Source organism: Podarcis pityusensis, assembly GCF_964106645.2.
Source record: "Podarcis pityusensis genome assembly, chromosome: 16".
NCBI classification, from domain to species: domain Eukaryota; kingdom Metazoa; phylum Chordata; class Lepidosauria; order Squamata; family Lacertidae; genus Podarcis; species Podarcis pityusensis.
This window is the reverse complement of record NC_138041.1, coordinates 3,097,843-3,114,848: the sequence shown is the minus strand read 5'-3', so window position 1 is coordinate 3,114,848 and position 17,006 is coordinate 3,097,843. Positions and strand designations below refer to the sequence as shown.

The 17,006-nt window shown below is 49.0% G+C and overlaps 1 protein-coding gene across 3 annotated transcripts in view; it reads left to right on the top strand.

Annotated features, from left to right (window-relative positions):
- Nucleotides 1-17,006, top strand: part of TUFT1 (tuftelin 1) — a 153,675-nt gene that overhangs the window by 43,922 nt on the left and 92,747 nt on the right. For 2 of the 3 annotated variants that reach the window (XM_080986049.1, XM_080986050.1), the window contains exons 9-12: nucleotides 278-383; nucleotides 3,051-3,134; nucleotides 4,274-4,377; nucleotides 6,146-7,008. The exons of the other annotated variant lie outside the window; for it this stretch is intronic. In XM_080986049.1, the coding sequence (XP_080842175.1) occupies nucleotides 278-383; nucleotides 3,051-3,134; nucleotides 4,274-4,377; nucleotides 6,146-6,209 (358 nt within the window). In that variant the 3' untranslated portion in view covers nucleotides 6,210-7,008. Of the gene's footprint in view, nucleotides 1-277; nucleotides 384-3,050; nucleotides 3,135-4,273; nucleotides 4,378-6,145; nucleotides 7,009-17,006 lie in introns of those variants that run through there. 3 annotated transcript variants of the gene reach the window in all.

The following is a 17,006-nucleotide window of genomic DNA, read 5'->3' as shown; positions in this document are numbered from 1 at the left end:
AGTTGGGGTTTCTTCAGTCTTCCATCCTTGTGCTACCAGAACTCTTGCGGCCGTTGTCGCATACATGAATATGTTTTTCAACTTTTTTGGCAGGTCTTTCCTTACAATCCCCAACAAAAATGCCTCGGGTTTTTTAACAAAAGTTAAAGGGAACATTTTCTTCAATCCGTGCAGCCGCTTTCCAAGCTGGAACGAAAAGCGGGATCTTACGGAACTGGCTTTTGCATAACCTGCGGCCTCTTTCTCCTCTCCTTCTTCTTCGTCCTCCTGCTCTCAGGTCGGCCAAACTGGAGAAGGAAGTTGCCACTTTGCGAGAGAAGATCCACCACTTGGACGACATGCTGAAGAGCCAGCAGAGGAAGGTCCGGCAGATGATTGAGCAGGTGGGTGCTGGGATGGTGCGTTTTGGGGGTCTTGTCCCCTCCCTGAGTTTGGGGTTACGCAACCTGCTTCTTTCTCCTTCCTCCACTCTTACCCCTCCACTTGCCCAGCAGCGTGACATCCTCCTGACTCCAGAGATAATGTTGTGCTAGACCCAAGCGTAATGCAAAGAGCAGGATGAGTCCAGCATCCTTGTTCCCCCTCTGCTCTCAGCCAACCCCCTCCCTGCCTGGCTACCTACTTAACAACCAGTACGAGGGGTGGCCCTGCCTGTTCGCTTCCTCTTCACCCTTTGTCGCGGTCCGGTTCATGGGCGATCGAAGTCCCAGCAGGGGACGTCTGGACCGGGGGCAAGATGGCGGGGTGGGAGCAGGAACGGGGGTCCAGAAGCCAAGAGTCTGAGGTTTCAGAGAGCCAGGAGTCACGAAGCCCAAGGGTCCGAGGGTCAGGAAGCAAGGAGTCACAAAGTCAGGGGTCCGAGGGTCAAGAAGCAAGGAGTCACAAAGTTGGGGGTCCGAGGGTCAGGAAGCAAGGAGTCACAAAGTCAGGGGTCCGAGGGTCAAGAAGCAAGGAGTCACAAAGTCAGGGGTCCAAGGGTCAAGAAGAAAGGGGTCACAAAGCCCAAGGTTCAAGGATCAGGAAGCAAGAAACCCAAGGCAGGAAGCGTGCTGCTGTGGCAAAGAGCCGAAGCAAAGTGCTGACCTTGTATCCCTTCCTGGCTCTTGCCATGAGGTGCTGTGAGTTACCAAGCAGCCTCACCTGTGTGGCTGTGCCTTGCCTCTTCAGAACAAACTTAGGAAGGCCCCAGTCCTGCAAAGACCTATTGGTCACAGGGCCTGGCTCCTGTATGCACACCTGACACCCTTGGTCTCAACATTGTCCCTTGTAGAACTTGGCAGGTAGGAGGAAGAAGGGGGGTGGAGTAGAGGAAGTTGGCTCCGCCCCCTGTTGACACTGGCTCCACCCCATTGACACAGGCTCCACCCCTTTGGCTCTGGCTCCACCTCCCACTGGGATTCTTTCTCTGCCTTCTTCCCCACCAGTCCCAATCGGCACCAGGCTACCACTGGGAGTAACCCCAAAAGAGCATTTTTGCATATGTCACTTGAATGTCAAAAAGCTAATTGGACCTCAAAGCAGATTACGGAGAGAATAAAGCAAGGGAATTATCTGTTTTTCAAAAACCTGTCGAACAATTCTTTAAAACCTTCAAAAAAAAATTAATGAAGAGCTATAAAAAGCCATATTAAAATACACGTCAGTGCTCTGCGTGTCTGGATAGGCTTGTCTTCGTACATTTGTAAGTCTAGACGGTGAAAGTGAGCTAACAGCCAAACATAACAGAAACCAGATGGTAAGATTAACAAATAAAAAAGAGAGAGTCTCTCCGCCTTTAAAACCAGCCGTGTGTGTATCTCCCTGACTTGGGAAAGAGTTAAATCTTAAGCCCTGTGCCAATTAATTTGGCTTCTGTTTGATTTAAAACTGACCTCCCATCTTTTGAGTGACTCACACCACAAAAGGACTCCTGTAACTAAGCCCTTTTCATGGAGGTGTCTGGGGCTGATGCAGTGACGATTCTGTCTCTCTCTCTCTCTCTCTCTCTCTCTCTCTCTCTCTCTCTCTCTCTCTGAAAGTTCTGCAAATCGCCAGAGGATTAGGGATTCAAACTTAAAATTGTGTTAGAAAAACTTTCCTAAACAAACTCCACACAGCTGAGAGACCAGCAGCTTTTGGAGCCTCCCAGCCAGTTGTTAGAACACCCTAGCAATTTAGGGGCTTGAGTTTCCTTATTTCCTCTTCCCTCCCAATCGGTTTTCCTTGTGTGTTGCGACTTTTTAGATTGTAAGCCTGTGGGGAGGGGCTGTTGCGTTTTTAAAATGATTTATAAGCTGCTGTAGGAGCCCGATTAATCAGGCAGCATGCATTAACTGCAGAGGGAGAGAGTTCAGACATTTCTGTGTCATCGGTGGTAGTGGATTACAGCTGCATTCCTGACCCTTGACCCTGTGGGCTGCTGGGAGTTGAAGTCCAGGAATATCGGGAGCTTTCTGCAAATTCCTCACCCCTCCTTTGACAGCTGTGGCCCCACTTCATGGGAGTTGAAGTTTGATGTTGCATCTTTGCTTTGAGATCTGTCACTCTCTCTCCCACCTTCCCCAAGATTACAGATCCCACTTTCTCTGGCGGTGGGGGTGCTAGTTTTAAATCCCTGGTGCAACTTAAAAGGTAAAGGGACCCCTGACCATTAGGTCCAGTCGTGACCGACTCTGGGGTTGCGGCGCTCATCTCGCTTTATTGGCCGAGGGAGCCGGCGTACAGCTTCCGGGTCATGTGGCCAGCAGGACTAAGCCGCTTCTGGCGAACCAGAGCAGCGCACGGAAACGCCGTTTACCTTCCCGCCGGAGGGGTACCTATTTATCTACTTGCACTTTGACGTACTTTTGAACTGCTAGGTTGGCAGGAGCTGGGACTGAGCAACAGGAGCTCACCCCGTCGCGGGGATTCGAACCGCTGACCTTCTGATCGGCAAGTCCTAGGCTCTGTGGTTTAACCCACAGCGCCACCCGTGTCCCTGGTGCAACTTACCTGGGCCATTTTGGGGCATGTTTGCAGCTAGCTTCTCCTTTTCTGAAGATTGCATTTCTAACAATCCTCCTTCTCCACAGCTTCAAAACTCCAAGACTGTGATTCAGTCCAAAGACACAATCATCCAGGAACTCAAAGAACGTGTGGCCTACCTGGAGGCAGAGGTAGGCAGCCATTTTCATTAAAGTTCCTAATTCTGTTGCCTGCAAGATGTTGACATTAAAGGGCCTAAGTTTTCTCATGAGTTGTTTTTCTATGCATTGAGTGGGGCTAACATTGGCTGCAAACCCATATAGTCGCTTTTTAGAGCCATCCAGCGCAGTCCCCCATCAGCCCACCTTGTGATCATATTTCTCCCTACGATGTTTGTGCATATGGCTGCAGATTATTACAGTTTTATCCAACGTTAGTCCTACTCAGACTCATTAAAATCAACATGCCTAGCTTAGGTCCGCTAATTTCGGCGGAGGTCTACGCTGAGTAGGGCACCACCCCTGAAGCCCACATTTTGGATGCTCTCCTTACGTACGAGATACTCTTTTAAAAACGTAAAATGCACCGCTAATACTACAGTGCATTCGCCTGTAAAAACAAGGCATGGCATACGCAGCCTTTAAAAAAAAACCTGGTTTTTGCACGTGCTTTAAGGCTGCATACACAGCCTTAAAAACACCTATTTTTGCACATGCTTTCCCATTGTGAAATCTGGAGAAAATGCGTAATCCAGTTTTGGAGTAGGGTGGGGTGTTTGCATTTTGATTTTGCAACTTGGGAATCTTGGTGGTGAAAGACCAAGCGCATTCCTTGCCCCAGAAGAGCCCTTGGCTCGGCTGCCCCCTGGTGGGGCGTTTGTGGTGCTACGGGAATGCCGGCCGGGTCCAGAGCAGACTCTTGCAACCTGACTCCAGGTGTGTTGAAAGGACACACACAGGCACGAAATTGACTTGCAGTTGGGACCCTGCCAAAATGAGCATCAAAGCAGATCAAACAGCGCCATCAAAGAGGAATTTAATGCACATTTTGCCAGTTTCTGCCAAATGCGTAGTTTTTCTCTTGGCACGTCCCGACCATGATGCTTTGCTCCCGTTACTGAAATGCCGTTTGTTCTTCCAGTGGTTCAGGCCACAGGCCAGTTCTGTCTGCCTCCCTTTTTCCCCGAGCGAAATGTTGCCGGTTAAATGAACATGCCCCTTTTTAAAAATACGGTTGTAGAGCTGGAAGCCCCCCACCCCCAGTTCGTTTAGACCAGCCCTCTGGAAATCAGTGACATCATCCCTTTTACTCTCCTGTTTTCTCCCTTCAGAACCTCGAGATGCACGACCGCATGGAACACCTCATTGAAAAGCAGGCCCAGAGCGCCGGGGTCCACAATGCAAGGCCCCGCTCCAAATCAGAGTACGTCAGCAGGTGAGCGGCTGGGAGAGGGGGCTGGGTGGAGGGGTTGCCACCTGCCCTTTAGGGGCAGTGGCAGCCGGCCTGGGGTGGAATAACAACAACAACAAAATTTATTTGTATCCTGCCCTCCCTGGCCAGAGCCAGACTCAGAGCATCTAACATCATATAAATAAGACAATATGCATAATACTGTACAGTGGTACCTCGGGTTAAGAACTTAATTCGTTCCGGAGGTCCGTTCTTAACCTAAAACTGTTCTTAACCTGAAGCACCACTTTAGCTAATGGGGCCTCCTGCTGTCGACGCTTCCGCCGGAGCACAATTTCTCTTCTCATCCTGAAGCAAAGTTCTTAACCCGAGGTACTATTTCTGGGTTAGCAGAGTAACCTGAAGCGTCTGTAACCCGAGGTACCACTGTATACAATATGCAAATAAAATAATATTCAACATTCATTAGAATAATATAGAATAATAATAAATAGCAGCATTTCAAGATTAAACAGAAACCCACTCTTAACAGTTACAATAAGTAATTTCCCAACTCCAGTCAATAAAACAACATCAAGCCCCAGTGCACAACATAATGCGGTACAAAATGAGAAGCAGCGACTGGAGGGTGGGGCAAGGCGGGTGGAAAGAGGCCTTGCCTGGTGGGGTCTCACTCCTCAACTGCGCTCCCTGAGTCATGAGCCCCTTTGGTGCACCCCTCTTCTCTTCCCCCTCCCCAAAGCGACTTGCACATTCCTAAAATGCGAATAGCTTAACACGCCTTCAGAGCGATGGGCCAGAATACCTAGGAAGTGCTGATCCGCACATTGAATTCACTGCAAAAAGGGACAAGTCATACCCACTCACTGCAGAACAGGCAAGGAATAATAATAATAATATTATTATTTATTTATTTATTTATACATACATACATACATACATACATACATTCAGAGCCCATCTGGCTGAGTTTCCCCAGCCACTCTGGGCGGCTCCCAGTCGAGTGTTTAAAACAATACAGCATTAAATATTAAAAATTTCCCTAAACAGGGCTGCTTTCAGATGTCTTTTAAAGATAGGATACCTGCTTATTTCCTTCACATCTGAAGGGAGGGCGTTCCACAAGGCAGGCGCCACTACCGAGAAGGCCCTCTGTCTGGTTCCCTCTAACTTGGCTAACTTCAGTGTCCAGGCAGAACGATGGGGGTGGAGACGCTCCTTCAGATATACTGGACCGAGGCTGTTTAGGGCTTTAAAGGTCAGCACCAACACTTTGAATTTTGCTCGGAAACGTACTGGGAACCAGTGCAGATCTCTCAGGACCGGTGTTATATGGTTTCTTCAGCCACTCCCAGTCCTCAGTCTAGCTGCCGCATTCTGGATTAGTTGCAGTTTCTGAGTCACCTTCAAAGGTAGCCACACGTAGAGCGTATTACAGTAGTCCAAGCGAGAGATAACTAGAGCATGCACCACTCTGGCGAGACAGTTCGTGGTCAGGTAGGGTCTCATCCTGCATACCAGATGGAGCTGGTAGACAGCTGCCCTGGACACAGAATTAACCTGCGCCTCCATGGACAGCGGTGAGTCCAAAATGACTCCCAGGCTGCGCACCTGGTCCTTCAGGGGCACAGGTACCCCATTCAGGACCAGGGAATCCCCCACTCCTGCCCGCTCCCTGTCCCCCAAAAACAGTACTTCTATCCCAACACCTTTATCGCCACGTTTCCTAATGTCAGCTTATTCTCTAATATCTCTCTCCCTCCCCTCTGTCTTCTCTCTCTCTCTCCTGCAGCAAACGGCTCACCAAGTCTCCAGGCCCCAAACCTTTGCCTCTCATCCGAGTGCTGGAAACATGAACTGAAACTCCTCTCCTCCACTCCCCACTCCCCGAAAAAGGAACCCTCTGCAAACTCACCGGGCCTTTATTCCATCGCCAGCTGCTTCGCCCTTGCTGCTCGCTCCCCAGAGGCAACCAACTCCCTTGTAGCGTGCGGTGGGACTGTCTGGGTAGCCCCATCCGCCCAGCAGCACGGCCTGCTTGAAGCCGCAAAAAAGAAAAAAAGGAGGATTTTCTGAAAAGGGTTTGATTGGGACGGGACGCGAGGACGTTTGAAGGCCAAAAGGACGCTTTTGCCCCACCCAAAGGCCGCAAGAAGGAACCTTTGCATTTCTTGCAATTGATCTGTAAGGCTGGTCCCTTTTTGGAAAGAAAGTGCCTTTTTAGTAATTATATATATATATAATTATATGTGTCATGTATATATATGGCTATTAGCTCCGTCCAGCGCTAGGAAGTTCAGTTTTTATTCCCTTCAATCCAGTATGCCCATCAAGGGTTGTTTTCAGATTATTAATAACAGTGTAAAGGCGCATATACAAAGTCGAGGAGGAAAAATGTGCCCTAGTTTCCTGCCTCTTCTCACCTCCGAAAGAATATGTCTCAGCGACTGCCCATCCATCTCTCAGGCAGAGAGTGAACTTCTCCCGTCAAACTCAGCCTAGCCCCCTAGAGAACAGATATTACCCCATGTCTGCATTTAACCCTGTCGGTTGGCCGCGCCGCACCGTGGCAGAATGTAGAGGATCGACTTGTATAATGTAATCTAGCATTGTGTGAATGTAGAAATAAATACTGAGTTGAGTGTTTAAAAAAAAGAGGAGTGGTTTCATATGCATTAAGCAGGGGTCAGCAAACTTTTTCAGCAGGGGGCCAGTCCACTGTCTCTCAGACCTTGTGGGGGGCCGGCCTGTGTTTTTTGGGGAAAATTGAACGAATTCCTATGCCCCACAAATAACCCAGAGATTCATTTTAAATAAAAGGACACATTCTACTCATGTAAAAACACGCTGATTCCTGGACCGTCCGCTGGCTGATTTAGAAGGCGATTGGGCTGGATCTGGCCCCCTGGACCTTAGTCTGCCTAGGTAAAGGGACCCCTGACCAGTCGGTCTCGGAGGACTCGGGGGGTTGTGGTGCTCATCTCGCTTTAGTGGCTGAGGGAGCCAGTGTTTGTCCACAGACATGTGGCCAGCATGACAAAGCTGCTTCTGGCAAACCAGAGCAACACACGGAAATGGCATTTACCTTCCCTCTGGAGTGGTACCTATTTATCTACTTGCACTTTTGACATGTTGGGACAGAGCAATGGGAGCTCACCCCGTCGTAGGGATTCGAACCGCCAGCCTTCTGATCGGCAAGCCCAAGAGGCTCAGTGGTTTAGACCACAGCGCCACCCACAACCCACATCCTTTTAGTTAGCCTACCCATGCATTAAAGCAAGGGTGGTTTGCTTTGAGTCTACTTCTAAAAAATATCTTTGCAATCTGCTATCGGTTGATAAACTTTGCAGCTCAAAGGCGCTTGACCCCCATCCCTTGGAGAGAGCTCCTTGGTGCACGCACACCTGCTTTTGAGAATGTTAAAGGTAAAGGTACCCCTGCCCGTACGGGCCAGTCGTGTCCGACTCTAGGGTTGTGCACCCATCTCACTTAAGAGGCCGGGGGCCAGCGCTGTCCGGAGACACTTCCGGGTCACGTGGCCAGCGTGACGAAGCTGCTCTGGCGAGCCAGCACCAGCGCAGCACACGGAAACGCCGTTTACCTTCCCGCTATAAAGCAGTACCTATTTATCTACTTGCACTTAGGGGTGCTTTCGTACTGCTAGGTGGGCAGGAGCTGGGACCGAATGACGGGAGCTCACCCCGCCGCAGGGATTCGAACCGCCAACCATACGATCGGCAAGTCCTAGGAGCTGAGGTTTTACCCACAGCGCCACCCGCGTCCCTTGAGAACGTTAGGCGTCACCTTTTGGCTGGGTCAGAACAAAGGCTACTGCATCTGGATTCATTTTGCAAAAGTTGGGGCCTGCCTGCCTGCCTGCCGGAAACTTTTGGCCGCCCAGTTGCGGCAGATGCTATGGCACCCATCACCCCTGGCTTATCGCCCATGCTTGTGGGGCTGGTGGGAGTTATAGTTCAGCGACATCTGATGGGCCAAAGGTCCCTCGCGCCTGCAACCTCTCAGCCCTGTCTGGCTCAGCTACAACTTCCTTCAACCCCAAGCGTGGACGATGGCAGCTCTCCAGAAAAACAACAACTGCAGGTTGGGGAAGGCAGGGTCCTAGTCCATGGTGGGGAATGTTTTCTACCCGAGGGCCGCATTCCCTTCTGGGCAACCCCTTGAGGTCCACTTACTGGGGTGGGCAAAAGGGAGTGGAAATTTTATGCATGCAAATTTTACCTTTTTCTACAAAAATACACTAAAATGTCACACATTAAAAACTTCCCCAAACAGGGCTGCCTTCAGATGTCTTCTAAAAGTCTGGTAGTTTTTCTCATTGATATCTGGTGGGAGGGCGTTCCACAGGGCAGGCGCCACCACCGAGAAGGCCCTCTGCCTGGTTCCCTGTAACTTGGCTTCTCGCAGGGAAGGAACTGCCAGATGGCCCTCGGCGCTGGACCTCAGTGTCCGGGCAGAACAATGGAGGTGGAGACGCTCCTTCAGGTATACTGAACCGAGGTCACTTAGGGCTTTAAAGGTCAACTCCAACACTTTGAATTGTGCTTGGAAACATACTGGGAGCCAGTGTAGGTCTTTCAAGACCGGTGTTATGTGGTCTCGGCGGCCGCTTCCAGTCACCAGTCTAGCTGCCACATTCTGGATTAATTGCAGTTTCCAGGTCACTTTCAAAGGTAGCCCCACGTAGAGCGCATTGCAGTAGTCCAAGCGGGAGATAACCAGAGCATGCACCACTCTGGCCAGACAATGCGCAGGCAGGGAGGGTCTCAGCCTGCATACCAGATGGAGCTGGTAAACAGCTGCCCTGGACACAGAACTGACCTGCAGCTCCATGGACAGCTGTGAGTCCAGAATGACTCCCAGGCTGCGCACCTGGTCCTTCAGGGCACAGTGACCCCATTCAGGACCAGGGAGTCCCTCACACACACCCGCCCCCTGTCCCCCAAGAGGAGTACTTCTGTCTTGTCAGGATTCAACCTTGATCCATTAGCTACCACCCAACACTCGAGGGGCATGCAAAGCACGGGAGGTGAGGGCGTGTGGCCTGCAAAGGGTGCCGGGGGCCATGTAGAGGCTTGGAGGGGTCTGCATTTATGCTGTGGGTCCCCTCTTATCTTAGTCCCTGCAGGCAGCGGCTTCCACATAGATAAGGATGAACACAACTTGTCAGCAAAACCTGTACACGTCTCTGCATTGGAGGGCAAGCCTTGGGAACCCAGAGAGGTGCCTTAGACCAGTGATGGCGAAGCTTTTAGAGACCCAGTGCCCAAACTGCAACCCAAAACCCAACACGGCAATTTAACCTGAATACTGAGGTTTTAGTTTAGAAAAAAAACAAGTCATACGTTAACATCTTTTGTCTTAAAAGGAAAACACAATAACAGAGCTTTCAATGATTCAAACAGCTTTTTATTGAAAGGTAAAAGTTTGCATTCTCCTTGCTTGGGAAATCATGAAAAAGGGAATTACTCCCAGACAACATGGCTGTTTTGACAATTTCCCTTCAAGAAACTCTTCTTTGGGAGATTTCAAAGCAGAGGCTGAATGGCCGTCAGCCATGGAAGCTGTAGTTGAGATCCCGCATGTAAACGTAATAGGATGTATAGTAACAATCGCAAAGTTAATGGACTTTGTCTGTTTTTCTTTTGTCAAAATATCTGTTTTGTGATTCATCCTCTATACCCATCCCAGATTGGGAGGAGGGTTATGTACTGAAGTTCTCACCCTGGGCCAGCAGGGGGATACTGTAGATAGTTTTCACTCAGGTCCACATATGCAAATAAGGGGTTGAAAGTGACGTTCAGTGATTGGATAGTTACAGAAAATGGTTACTGTTGTGTTCTAGTGGAGCTCTATATAAGCAGGCTGGCTGAACCCTTCAGTTCAGTTCTGTCCTGGCTTGTGAATAAACAAGAGCTGTTTGAAGAATCGCTGTGTCGTCTGATATGTTCACCCACAACATAACAAGGAGGGTTTTTAAAATTTTCTATATCTATTTGAAACCTGATAAAAACAATTCAAAACTGGCACCAGAGAACAAGTCAACCTTTTCTGGTAAGTCTGAGTGGTAGGCCTGGTCCCTGAGAAACTTACGGGAGGATGAATCACCTACCTTTTGACAGGATGATTGATGTCTTGCAATTGAGATCCTGCATCTCAAGATACAAACCTTACCAAGGTGTGGCTGACAAGCAATATCATTCAATGGACAGACTTCAAAAATATATGCTGCTAACCTGTTTAAAAGGCACTGGGATCCTTTCCACAGGGCGATACTCAGTTTGACTACGTACCTCTTCGTCTCTTATGCTGGGAAAAAACAATGCAATGCAGATAAAAGTAAGTGGAACCCATAAAATCAAGATTCAGTTTAACTGCCTGCTGGAATGAAAGAAGACTTCACTTGGTGTCGGAAGTTCAACAGGGAGAGTGGGCCTGTCTGACCTCAACTGGAAGGGAGTTCCATAAATTTTGCTTGGCTCCTCTTGGATCTGACCCGCGGGGGACCGTGAACAGTGACTCCCCCAAAGGCCTCTGTGAACAGGCTTGGATATAAGGGATCTAGGGGTCTTGAGGTACCCTAGACCCCAATGGTTAAGGGCCTAGGAAATTAATAGTGTAAATTAAGTGGTAGGTTGACTACAGTGAAACTTCCAGTAGAAGCGTTCTTGCATCTTTCAGAAAAGCCCCATTCTGCGTAGTGTTCTGAGATGGACTGGGAAAGGGTTACTTAGCGGTACCTAACTTATTTAGAGTGTTTTCTCTCCCTTTTCAGACAAAAGGGCTCCCAGAGTGGCTTGTTGTTGTTGTTTAGTCGTTTAGTCGTGTCCGCCTCTTCGTGGCCCCCTGGACCAGAGCACGCCAGGCACTCCTGTCTTCCACTGCCTCCCGCAGCTTGGTCAAACTCATGCTGGTAGCTTCGAGAACACTGTCCCACCATCTCGTCCTCTGTCGTCCCCTTCTCCTTGTGCCCTCCATCTCTCCCAACATCAGGGTCTTTTCCAGGGAGTCTTCTCTTCTCATGAGGTGGCCAAAGTCTTGGAGCCTCAGCTTCAGGATCTGTCCTTCCAGTGAGCACTCAGGGCTGATTTCCTTAAGCATGGAGAGGTTTGATCTTCTTGCAGTCCATGGGACTCTCAAGAGTCTCCTCCAGCACCAGAATTCAAAACCATCCCCACTACTGACTCCCTGTTGCTACCAGAATTCAAAAGCATCCGTTCTTCGGCGATCAGCCTTCTTTATGGTCCAGCTCTCACTTCCATACATCACTACTCGGAAAACCATAGCTTTAACTATACGGTCCTTTGATGGCAAGGTGATGTCTCCCAGAGTGGCTTACATACATTCAATTAAAACAAGGCAAGTCTCTGCCCACAGGCTTATAATCTTGAAAGAAAGAAAGAAAGAAAGAAAGAAAGAAAGAAAGAAAGAAAGAAAGAAAGAGAAAGAAAGACCACCACGACACACAAGGAAAAAGGCACAGGGAGGGAGGAGGAAAAAACCAAACTCGGGCCCCAATTCTTAAACAATGTTTTTTGGTATAATGATCAAATGCTGGCACAGTGTGGGCGTAGAAGGCACCTGCTGGAGCCGGCCTTTCGGCAGAGCTGATAGAGCGAGTTTTCTGCCTCCCATCTCTCCCACCAAGGCAGTCGGAGGGAATGGCTGCCCCTGGGTGACAGCTATGGGTGAGGAGGCCTGAGGGAACTGATCTCACAGCGGAGCTGATGGGTTAGCCTGTGGTTGGTGCAAAAAACCCAGAACCCACAGCCCACTCTGAGATTGCACCCATGGCCAAGGGGCGGGGGAAACACTAGCAGTCGACAACATCCCCATTGCATGCAGAAACCACCCCAGGTTTCCAATTCTGTTTCTTTAGTGCACCTCATAATACGAAGCTCATGTAATTCTGAAACCGGAGGGAAGCCTGCTTTCCGGAGGGAAGGCTTGTTGTGTCGGGAATCTGAGGCAGGAATACCTGGAAATTGTAATAAACAAAAATCTGCCCTTATTCCCTTATGGGGGACACAAGAGCCCTTATAGAGTCCTTTGCTGGTTCTCCATCGGTCAGAGAAAAGAACAGAGGCCAACCAGAGAATATTGAGAAGCAAAGCAGCTAGTAAGCCTGATCTTTATTGAACTGTTGCAACAGGGTGCCCCCTTCACACGCAGGAGAAAGAGGAGGACCCAGAACCAAGATGTGCCTGCCCTTATATAGACATTTTAAATTGACAGCTCTGGAGTCCAAGACCACCCCCAGAAACATCATACCTACATCACAAATGAGGTGGTCTACAGCAGAAATCTGAGTGCGTTGTTTACCTCCTGTCTGACAGGTTACCTGTTAATGCTCACTTGATTGGATACCCTGGGGAGCCTGGTCAGTCTTTTGTAATTATAAATACTTAGTTCCTGAGCCAGGTCACAGGCTCACCCTATTCATACACAGACATACCCTTAAGACAGGATTTGTGAACGAAAAGACAATGGGGAGGCCTTTCCATTTTCCTTCGACCTTGCAGAGAAATATTTGAGGTCAGTTTGGGAGGGACAAAATGGTCTCAGGACTTTTTCTGTGGGGTTTCAGACATGTGGTTTATATATGCAGTTATGAACATTTATTATAAGACCTCAATTTTTAAATTTCAAAACAAACCCCGCTGTGTTCCAATTCAGCAAAGATGGGACCAAATAAAGTCTGTTCATTTGATCCCGCAAGGGTCCCTCTCCTGTATGGTAGAGTGATGTCCTGCTAGCTGCACCCAGGGATGTGTGTCCCTGCATGCGGAAAATGCAAACGCTTTTACCTGCCCAGGTGCGCGACTCTTGCAGGCAGGCCTTCCAGGCAAACATTTGCTGTTGCAGAGGTTTGGTTGAGTGCAAAACAACACCACGCACAACCCTGCTCTGTTTCCCCTTAAGCCGACGCAGCTGTGAGCATTTGCAAACATTGACTCGATTTGCTTCCCATTAGCCCATATGTGTTGACAATCAAATGCGCAAGCTGTTAATTAATATCGCCCACTTCTCCTCCTCTGGTTGGCGGGTGCCTCTGGGAGGAGAAGGGTGCATCTCGCCTTTTGGAATAGTTTTCCCTGAGTCTCCGAGGAAAATGTGGACAGGTATAGAGGGAACTCTGGGAATTGTAGCTCTGGGAAGGGGGAACAGAGATCTCCTAAGAACTCTCAGCACCCTTGCTGTTTAGTCGTTTAGTCGTGTCCGCCTCTTTGTGACCCCCTGGACCAGAGCACGCCAGGCACTCCTGTCTTCCGCTGCCTCCCACAGTTTGGTCAAACTCATGCTGGTAGCTTCCAGAACACTGTCCCACCATCTCGTCCTCTGTTGTCCCCTTCTCCTTGTGCCCTCCATCTTTCCCAACATCAGGGTCTTTTCCAGGGAGTCTTCTCTTCTCATGAGGTGGCCAAAGTCTTGGAGCCTCAGCTTCAGGATCTGTCCTTCCAGTGAGCACTCAGGGCTGATTTCCTTCAGAATGGAGAGGTTTGATCTTCTTGCAGTCCATGGGACTCTCAAGAGTCTCCTCCAGCACCAGAATTCAAAAGCATCCATTCTTCGGCGATCAGCCTTCTTTATGGTCCAGCTCTCACTTCCATACATCACTACTGGGAAAACCATAGCTTTAACTATACGGACCTTTGTCGGCAAGGAGATGTCTCTGCTTTTTGAGATGCTAACAAACTATAACTCCCATAATTCTTTGGCGTGGTGGTGGTGGTTGGGAACCATGGCTGTTTAGAATTTATGGTGGCTGTAGCTCTGTCTACAAGTTTCAGTGGGTCTGCACTGGGTTATGCAAAATAACAGCCGTAATGCCCAAAATTGTTTATAAAACAGAAAAGCAGGGTACAGTTTAATATTTCTGTGTGTGCACAGTCCGTTAAGTGAGCAGGAAAGTCGCACTGAATATGCAAAGGTTAATTTGTAAATGTCGGAACAAATTGTATGGCCATGTGCCGTGTCTGATCTAGCTGGGATTCCCACCTTGTAGGGGGTTGGATTAGATGATGATGATAATAATAATAATAATAATAATAATAATAATAATATATTTATACCCCACCCATCTGCCTGGCCCCCCTTCCAACTCATGATTGATTCTATGGCTCTAAATAACATGGCTATCATAACAGCGAATGTTGTCAGCAAAACTCGGTTTTATTTTTATCTTATTTTCAAGGGTGGGTTCAGGAAACGTTGCATGCTGGGGAATTCGAAGGGGAAAGAACCAAGCCAGGCCCCCGCGCTGTGGTTGCCCATAGCAACCTGCTACCCACGCCCCACTCAGCGGAACTACAGCCCCCGAAAGCCCTTGCGCGAAAGAGGCGGGGCGCGCCTCCCTTGACGCCGCGCGATGACGGAGAACGTCACTCTCCGCCCGCTCACGTTTTTTCCCCTTGGAGCAGCGGCCGTTCCAAAGGGGCGTGTCTTAGTCTGCCTGACTCTATCCCTGCACTCCAACTCCCATGAGGCATTGCAGCAAATGCGCGTGCGCAGTCTTGGCATAGCGTTTTAGAACATAGCGCGACATACTGGCTGCCCTGGACTGCAATTCCCATGAAGCTCCGCGACGAGGATTTAGGCTCTAATTAATGAGTTATTAATAATTGAGATTATTAATTAACATGCAGTGGCTAATGTTTATTAGCGCATGGAGAGGAAATTGCATTTCCCCCCTTCTCCCTCATTTTGGATGTGACTTGCCCAAAATTGCAAATGCTGTAACATTTCCCCCCCAGGTTTAAACTCCTAGGAGGCACATTCCCCCCCAGCTCGGACAATAAAGTGATTTTAGACGCTGGACTTAATGGTCTTGTAGGGAGGGAGGCAATATGATACTAGATGGTAATGACTGTTGCTTCTAATGTTGCAAGTCTCTCCACCTTTTTATTGCATTTATTAGGATTTCTTTACGGCTTTTATGTCCCATCCTTTAGCCAAAAAAAAGGCTCATGGACTGTGTATACCTCAACAGCTTAAAACACAGATAGGTGGTTCTTTTTTTTTGTTTGGTTCGAAGCTGTTTTTCCGGGGGTAATGCAGGATTTCATAGAACCGTGGCTAACTTTGGGAGTGCATTTGATGCAGAGTAAAACACGGGTGGCGCTGTGGTCTAAACCACTGAGCCTAGGACTTGCTGATCAGAAGGTCGGCGGTTCGAATCCCTGTGACGGGGTGAGCTCCCGTTGCTCGGTCCCTGCTCCTGCCAACCTAGCAGTTCGAAAGCACATCAAAGTGCAAGTAGATACATAGGTACTGCTCTGGCGGGAAGGTAAACGGCGTTTCCATGCGCTGCTCTGGTTCGCCAGAAGTGGCTTAGTCCTGCTGGCCACATGACCCGGAGTACGCTGGCTCCCTCGGCCAGTAAAGCGAGATGAGCGCTGCAACCCCAGAGTTGTCCGCGACTGGACCTAATGGTCAGGGGTCCCTTTACCTTTAAATAGGCGTTATGTACACAGCCTCAGAGCAGCAGTTCCTTCACTGATGTCAGTGGCAGTTCTGGCTGTCTTCCTCTTCTTAAAGAGCATCTCCACTTGAATAATTGCTTTATGCTGTGAAGCGCAGAAGTTTCAAAGCATTTTAGTTTATTGTAAATTAACTAGGACCTGGTTTTTGTATAGCAGTTCAAATTGCCACTCTAATAATAATAATAATAGTAATCCACTCTGGGTTGCTCACAGCACTTAAAAAAGCATAGTAAAACCTCAAAGATTTAAAACTTTTGGCGAATTACTGCTTTGAGTCTAGACCAACCTACCACACAGGGTTGTTGTGAGGGGGAGAACAACATATGCCACCTTGAGCGCCTTCGAGAAGAAACGTGCAATTAATAATAATATCAAGAACAACAATAACAATAATTTACTACTTGCACCCTGCCCGTCTAACTGGGTTGCCCTAGCTGCTCTGGACGGCTTGCTTCCAACAAAATATAAAAGGACACACGATAAATAAACTTTTTTTTAAAAAAAATATTTCAATCTATTCCTTGGATGTCATATCTATCTGTTGGCCACCTTGGGCAGCTTCTAGCATCCCAGAGAGGAAGAGTGGGGGAGGGCTTTTCAGAGGCTGCTCGACTGCATCTCCCATCTTCCCCCAGCAGCCAGCCTAACGGGCAATGATCAGCTGGGCTGATGAGCATGATGGGAGCCGTAGTCCATCAACCCCTGGAAAAAGCGCCGCTACCATACAGCCACCCTTCCTTCCTGGGACTACATCTCCCATGATCCCCGCCCTCCTCGCCTTTTCCCTTGACTTGGCCGAGGGAACCACAGAGGCTACTGTTGTTGTTTAGTTGTGTCCGGCTCTTCATGACCCCCTGGACCAGAGCACGCCAGGCCCTCCTGTCTTCCACTGCCTCCTGCAGTTTGGTCAGACTCATGCTGGTAGCTTCGAGAACACTGTCCCACCATCTCATCCTCTCTCGTCCCCTTCTCCTTGTGCCCTCCATCTTTCCCAACATCAGGGTCTTTTCCAGGGAGTCTTCTCTTCTCATGAGGTGGCCAAAGTCTTGGAGCCTCAGCTTCAGGATCTGTCCTTCCAGTGAGCACTCGGGGCTGATTTCCTTCAGAATGGAGAGGTTTGATCTTCTTGCAGTCCATGGGACTCTCAAGAGT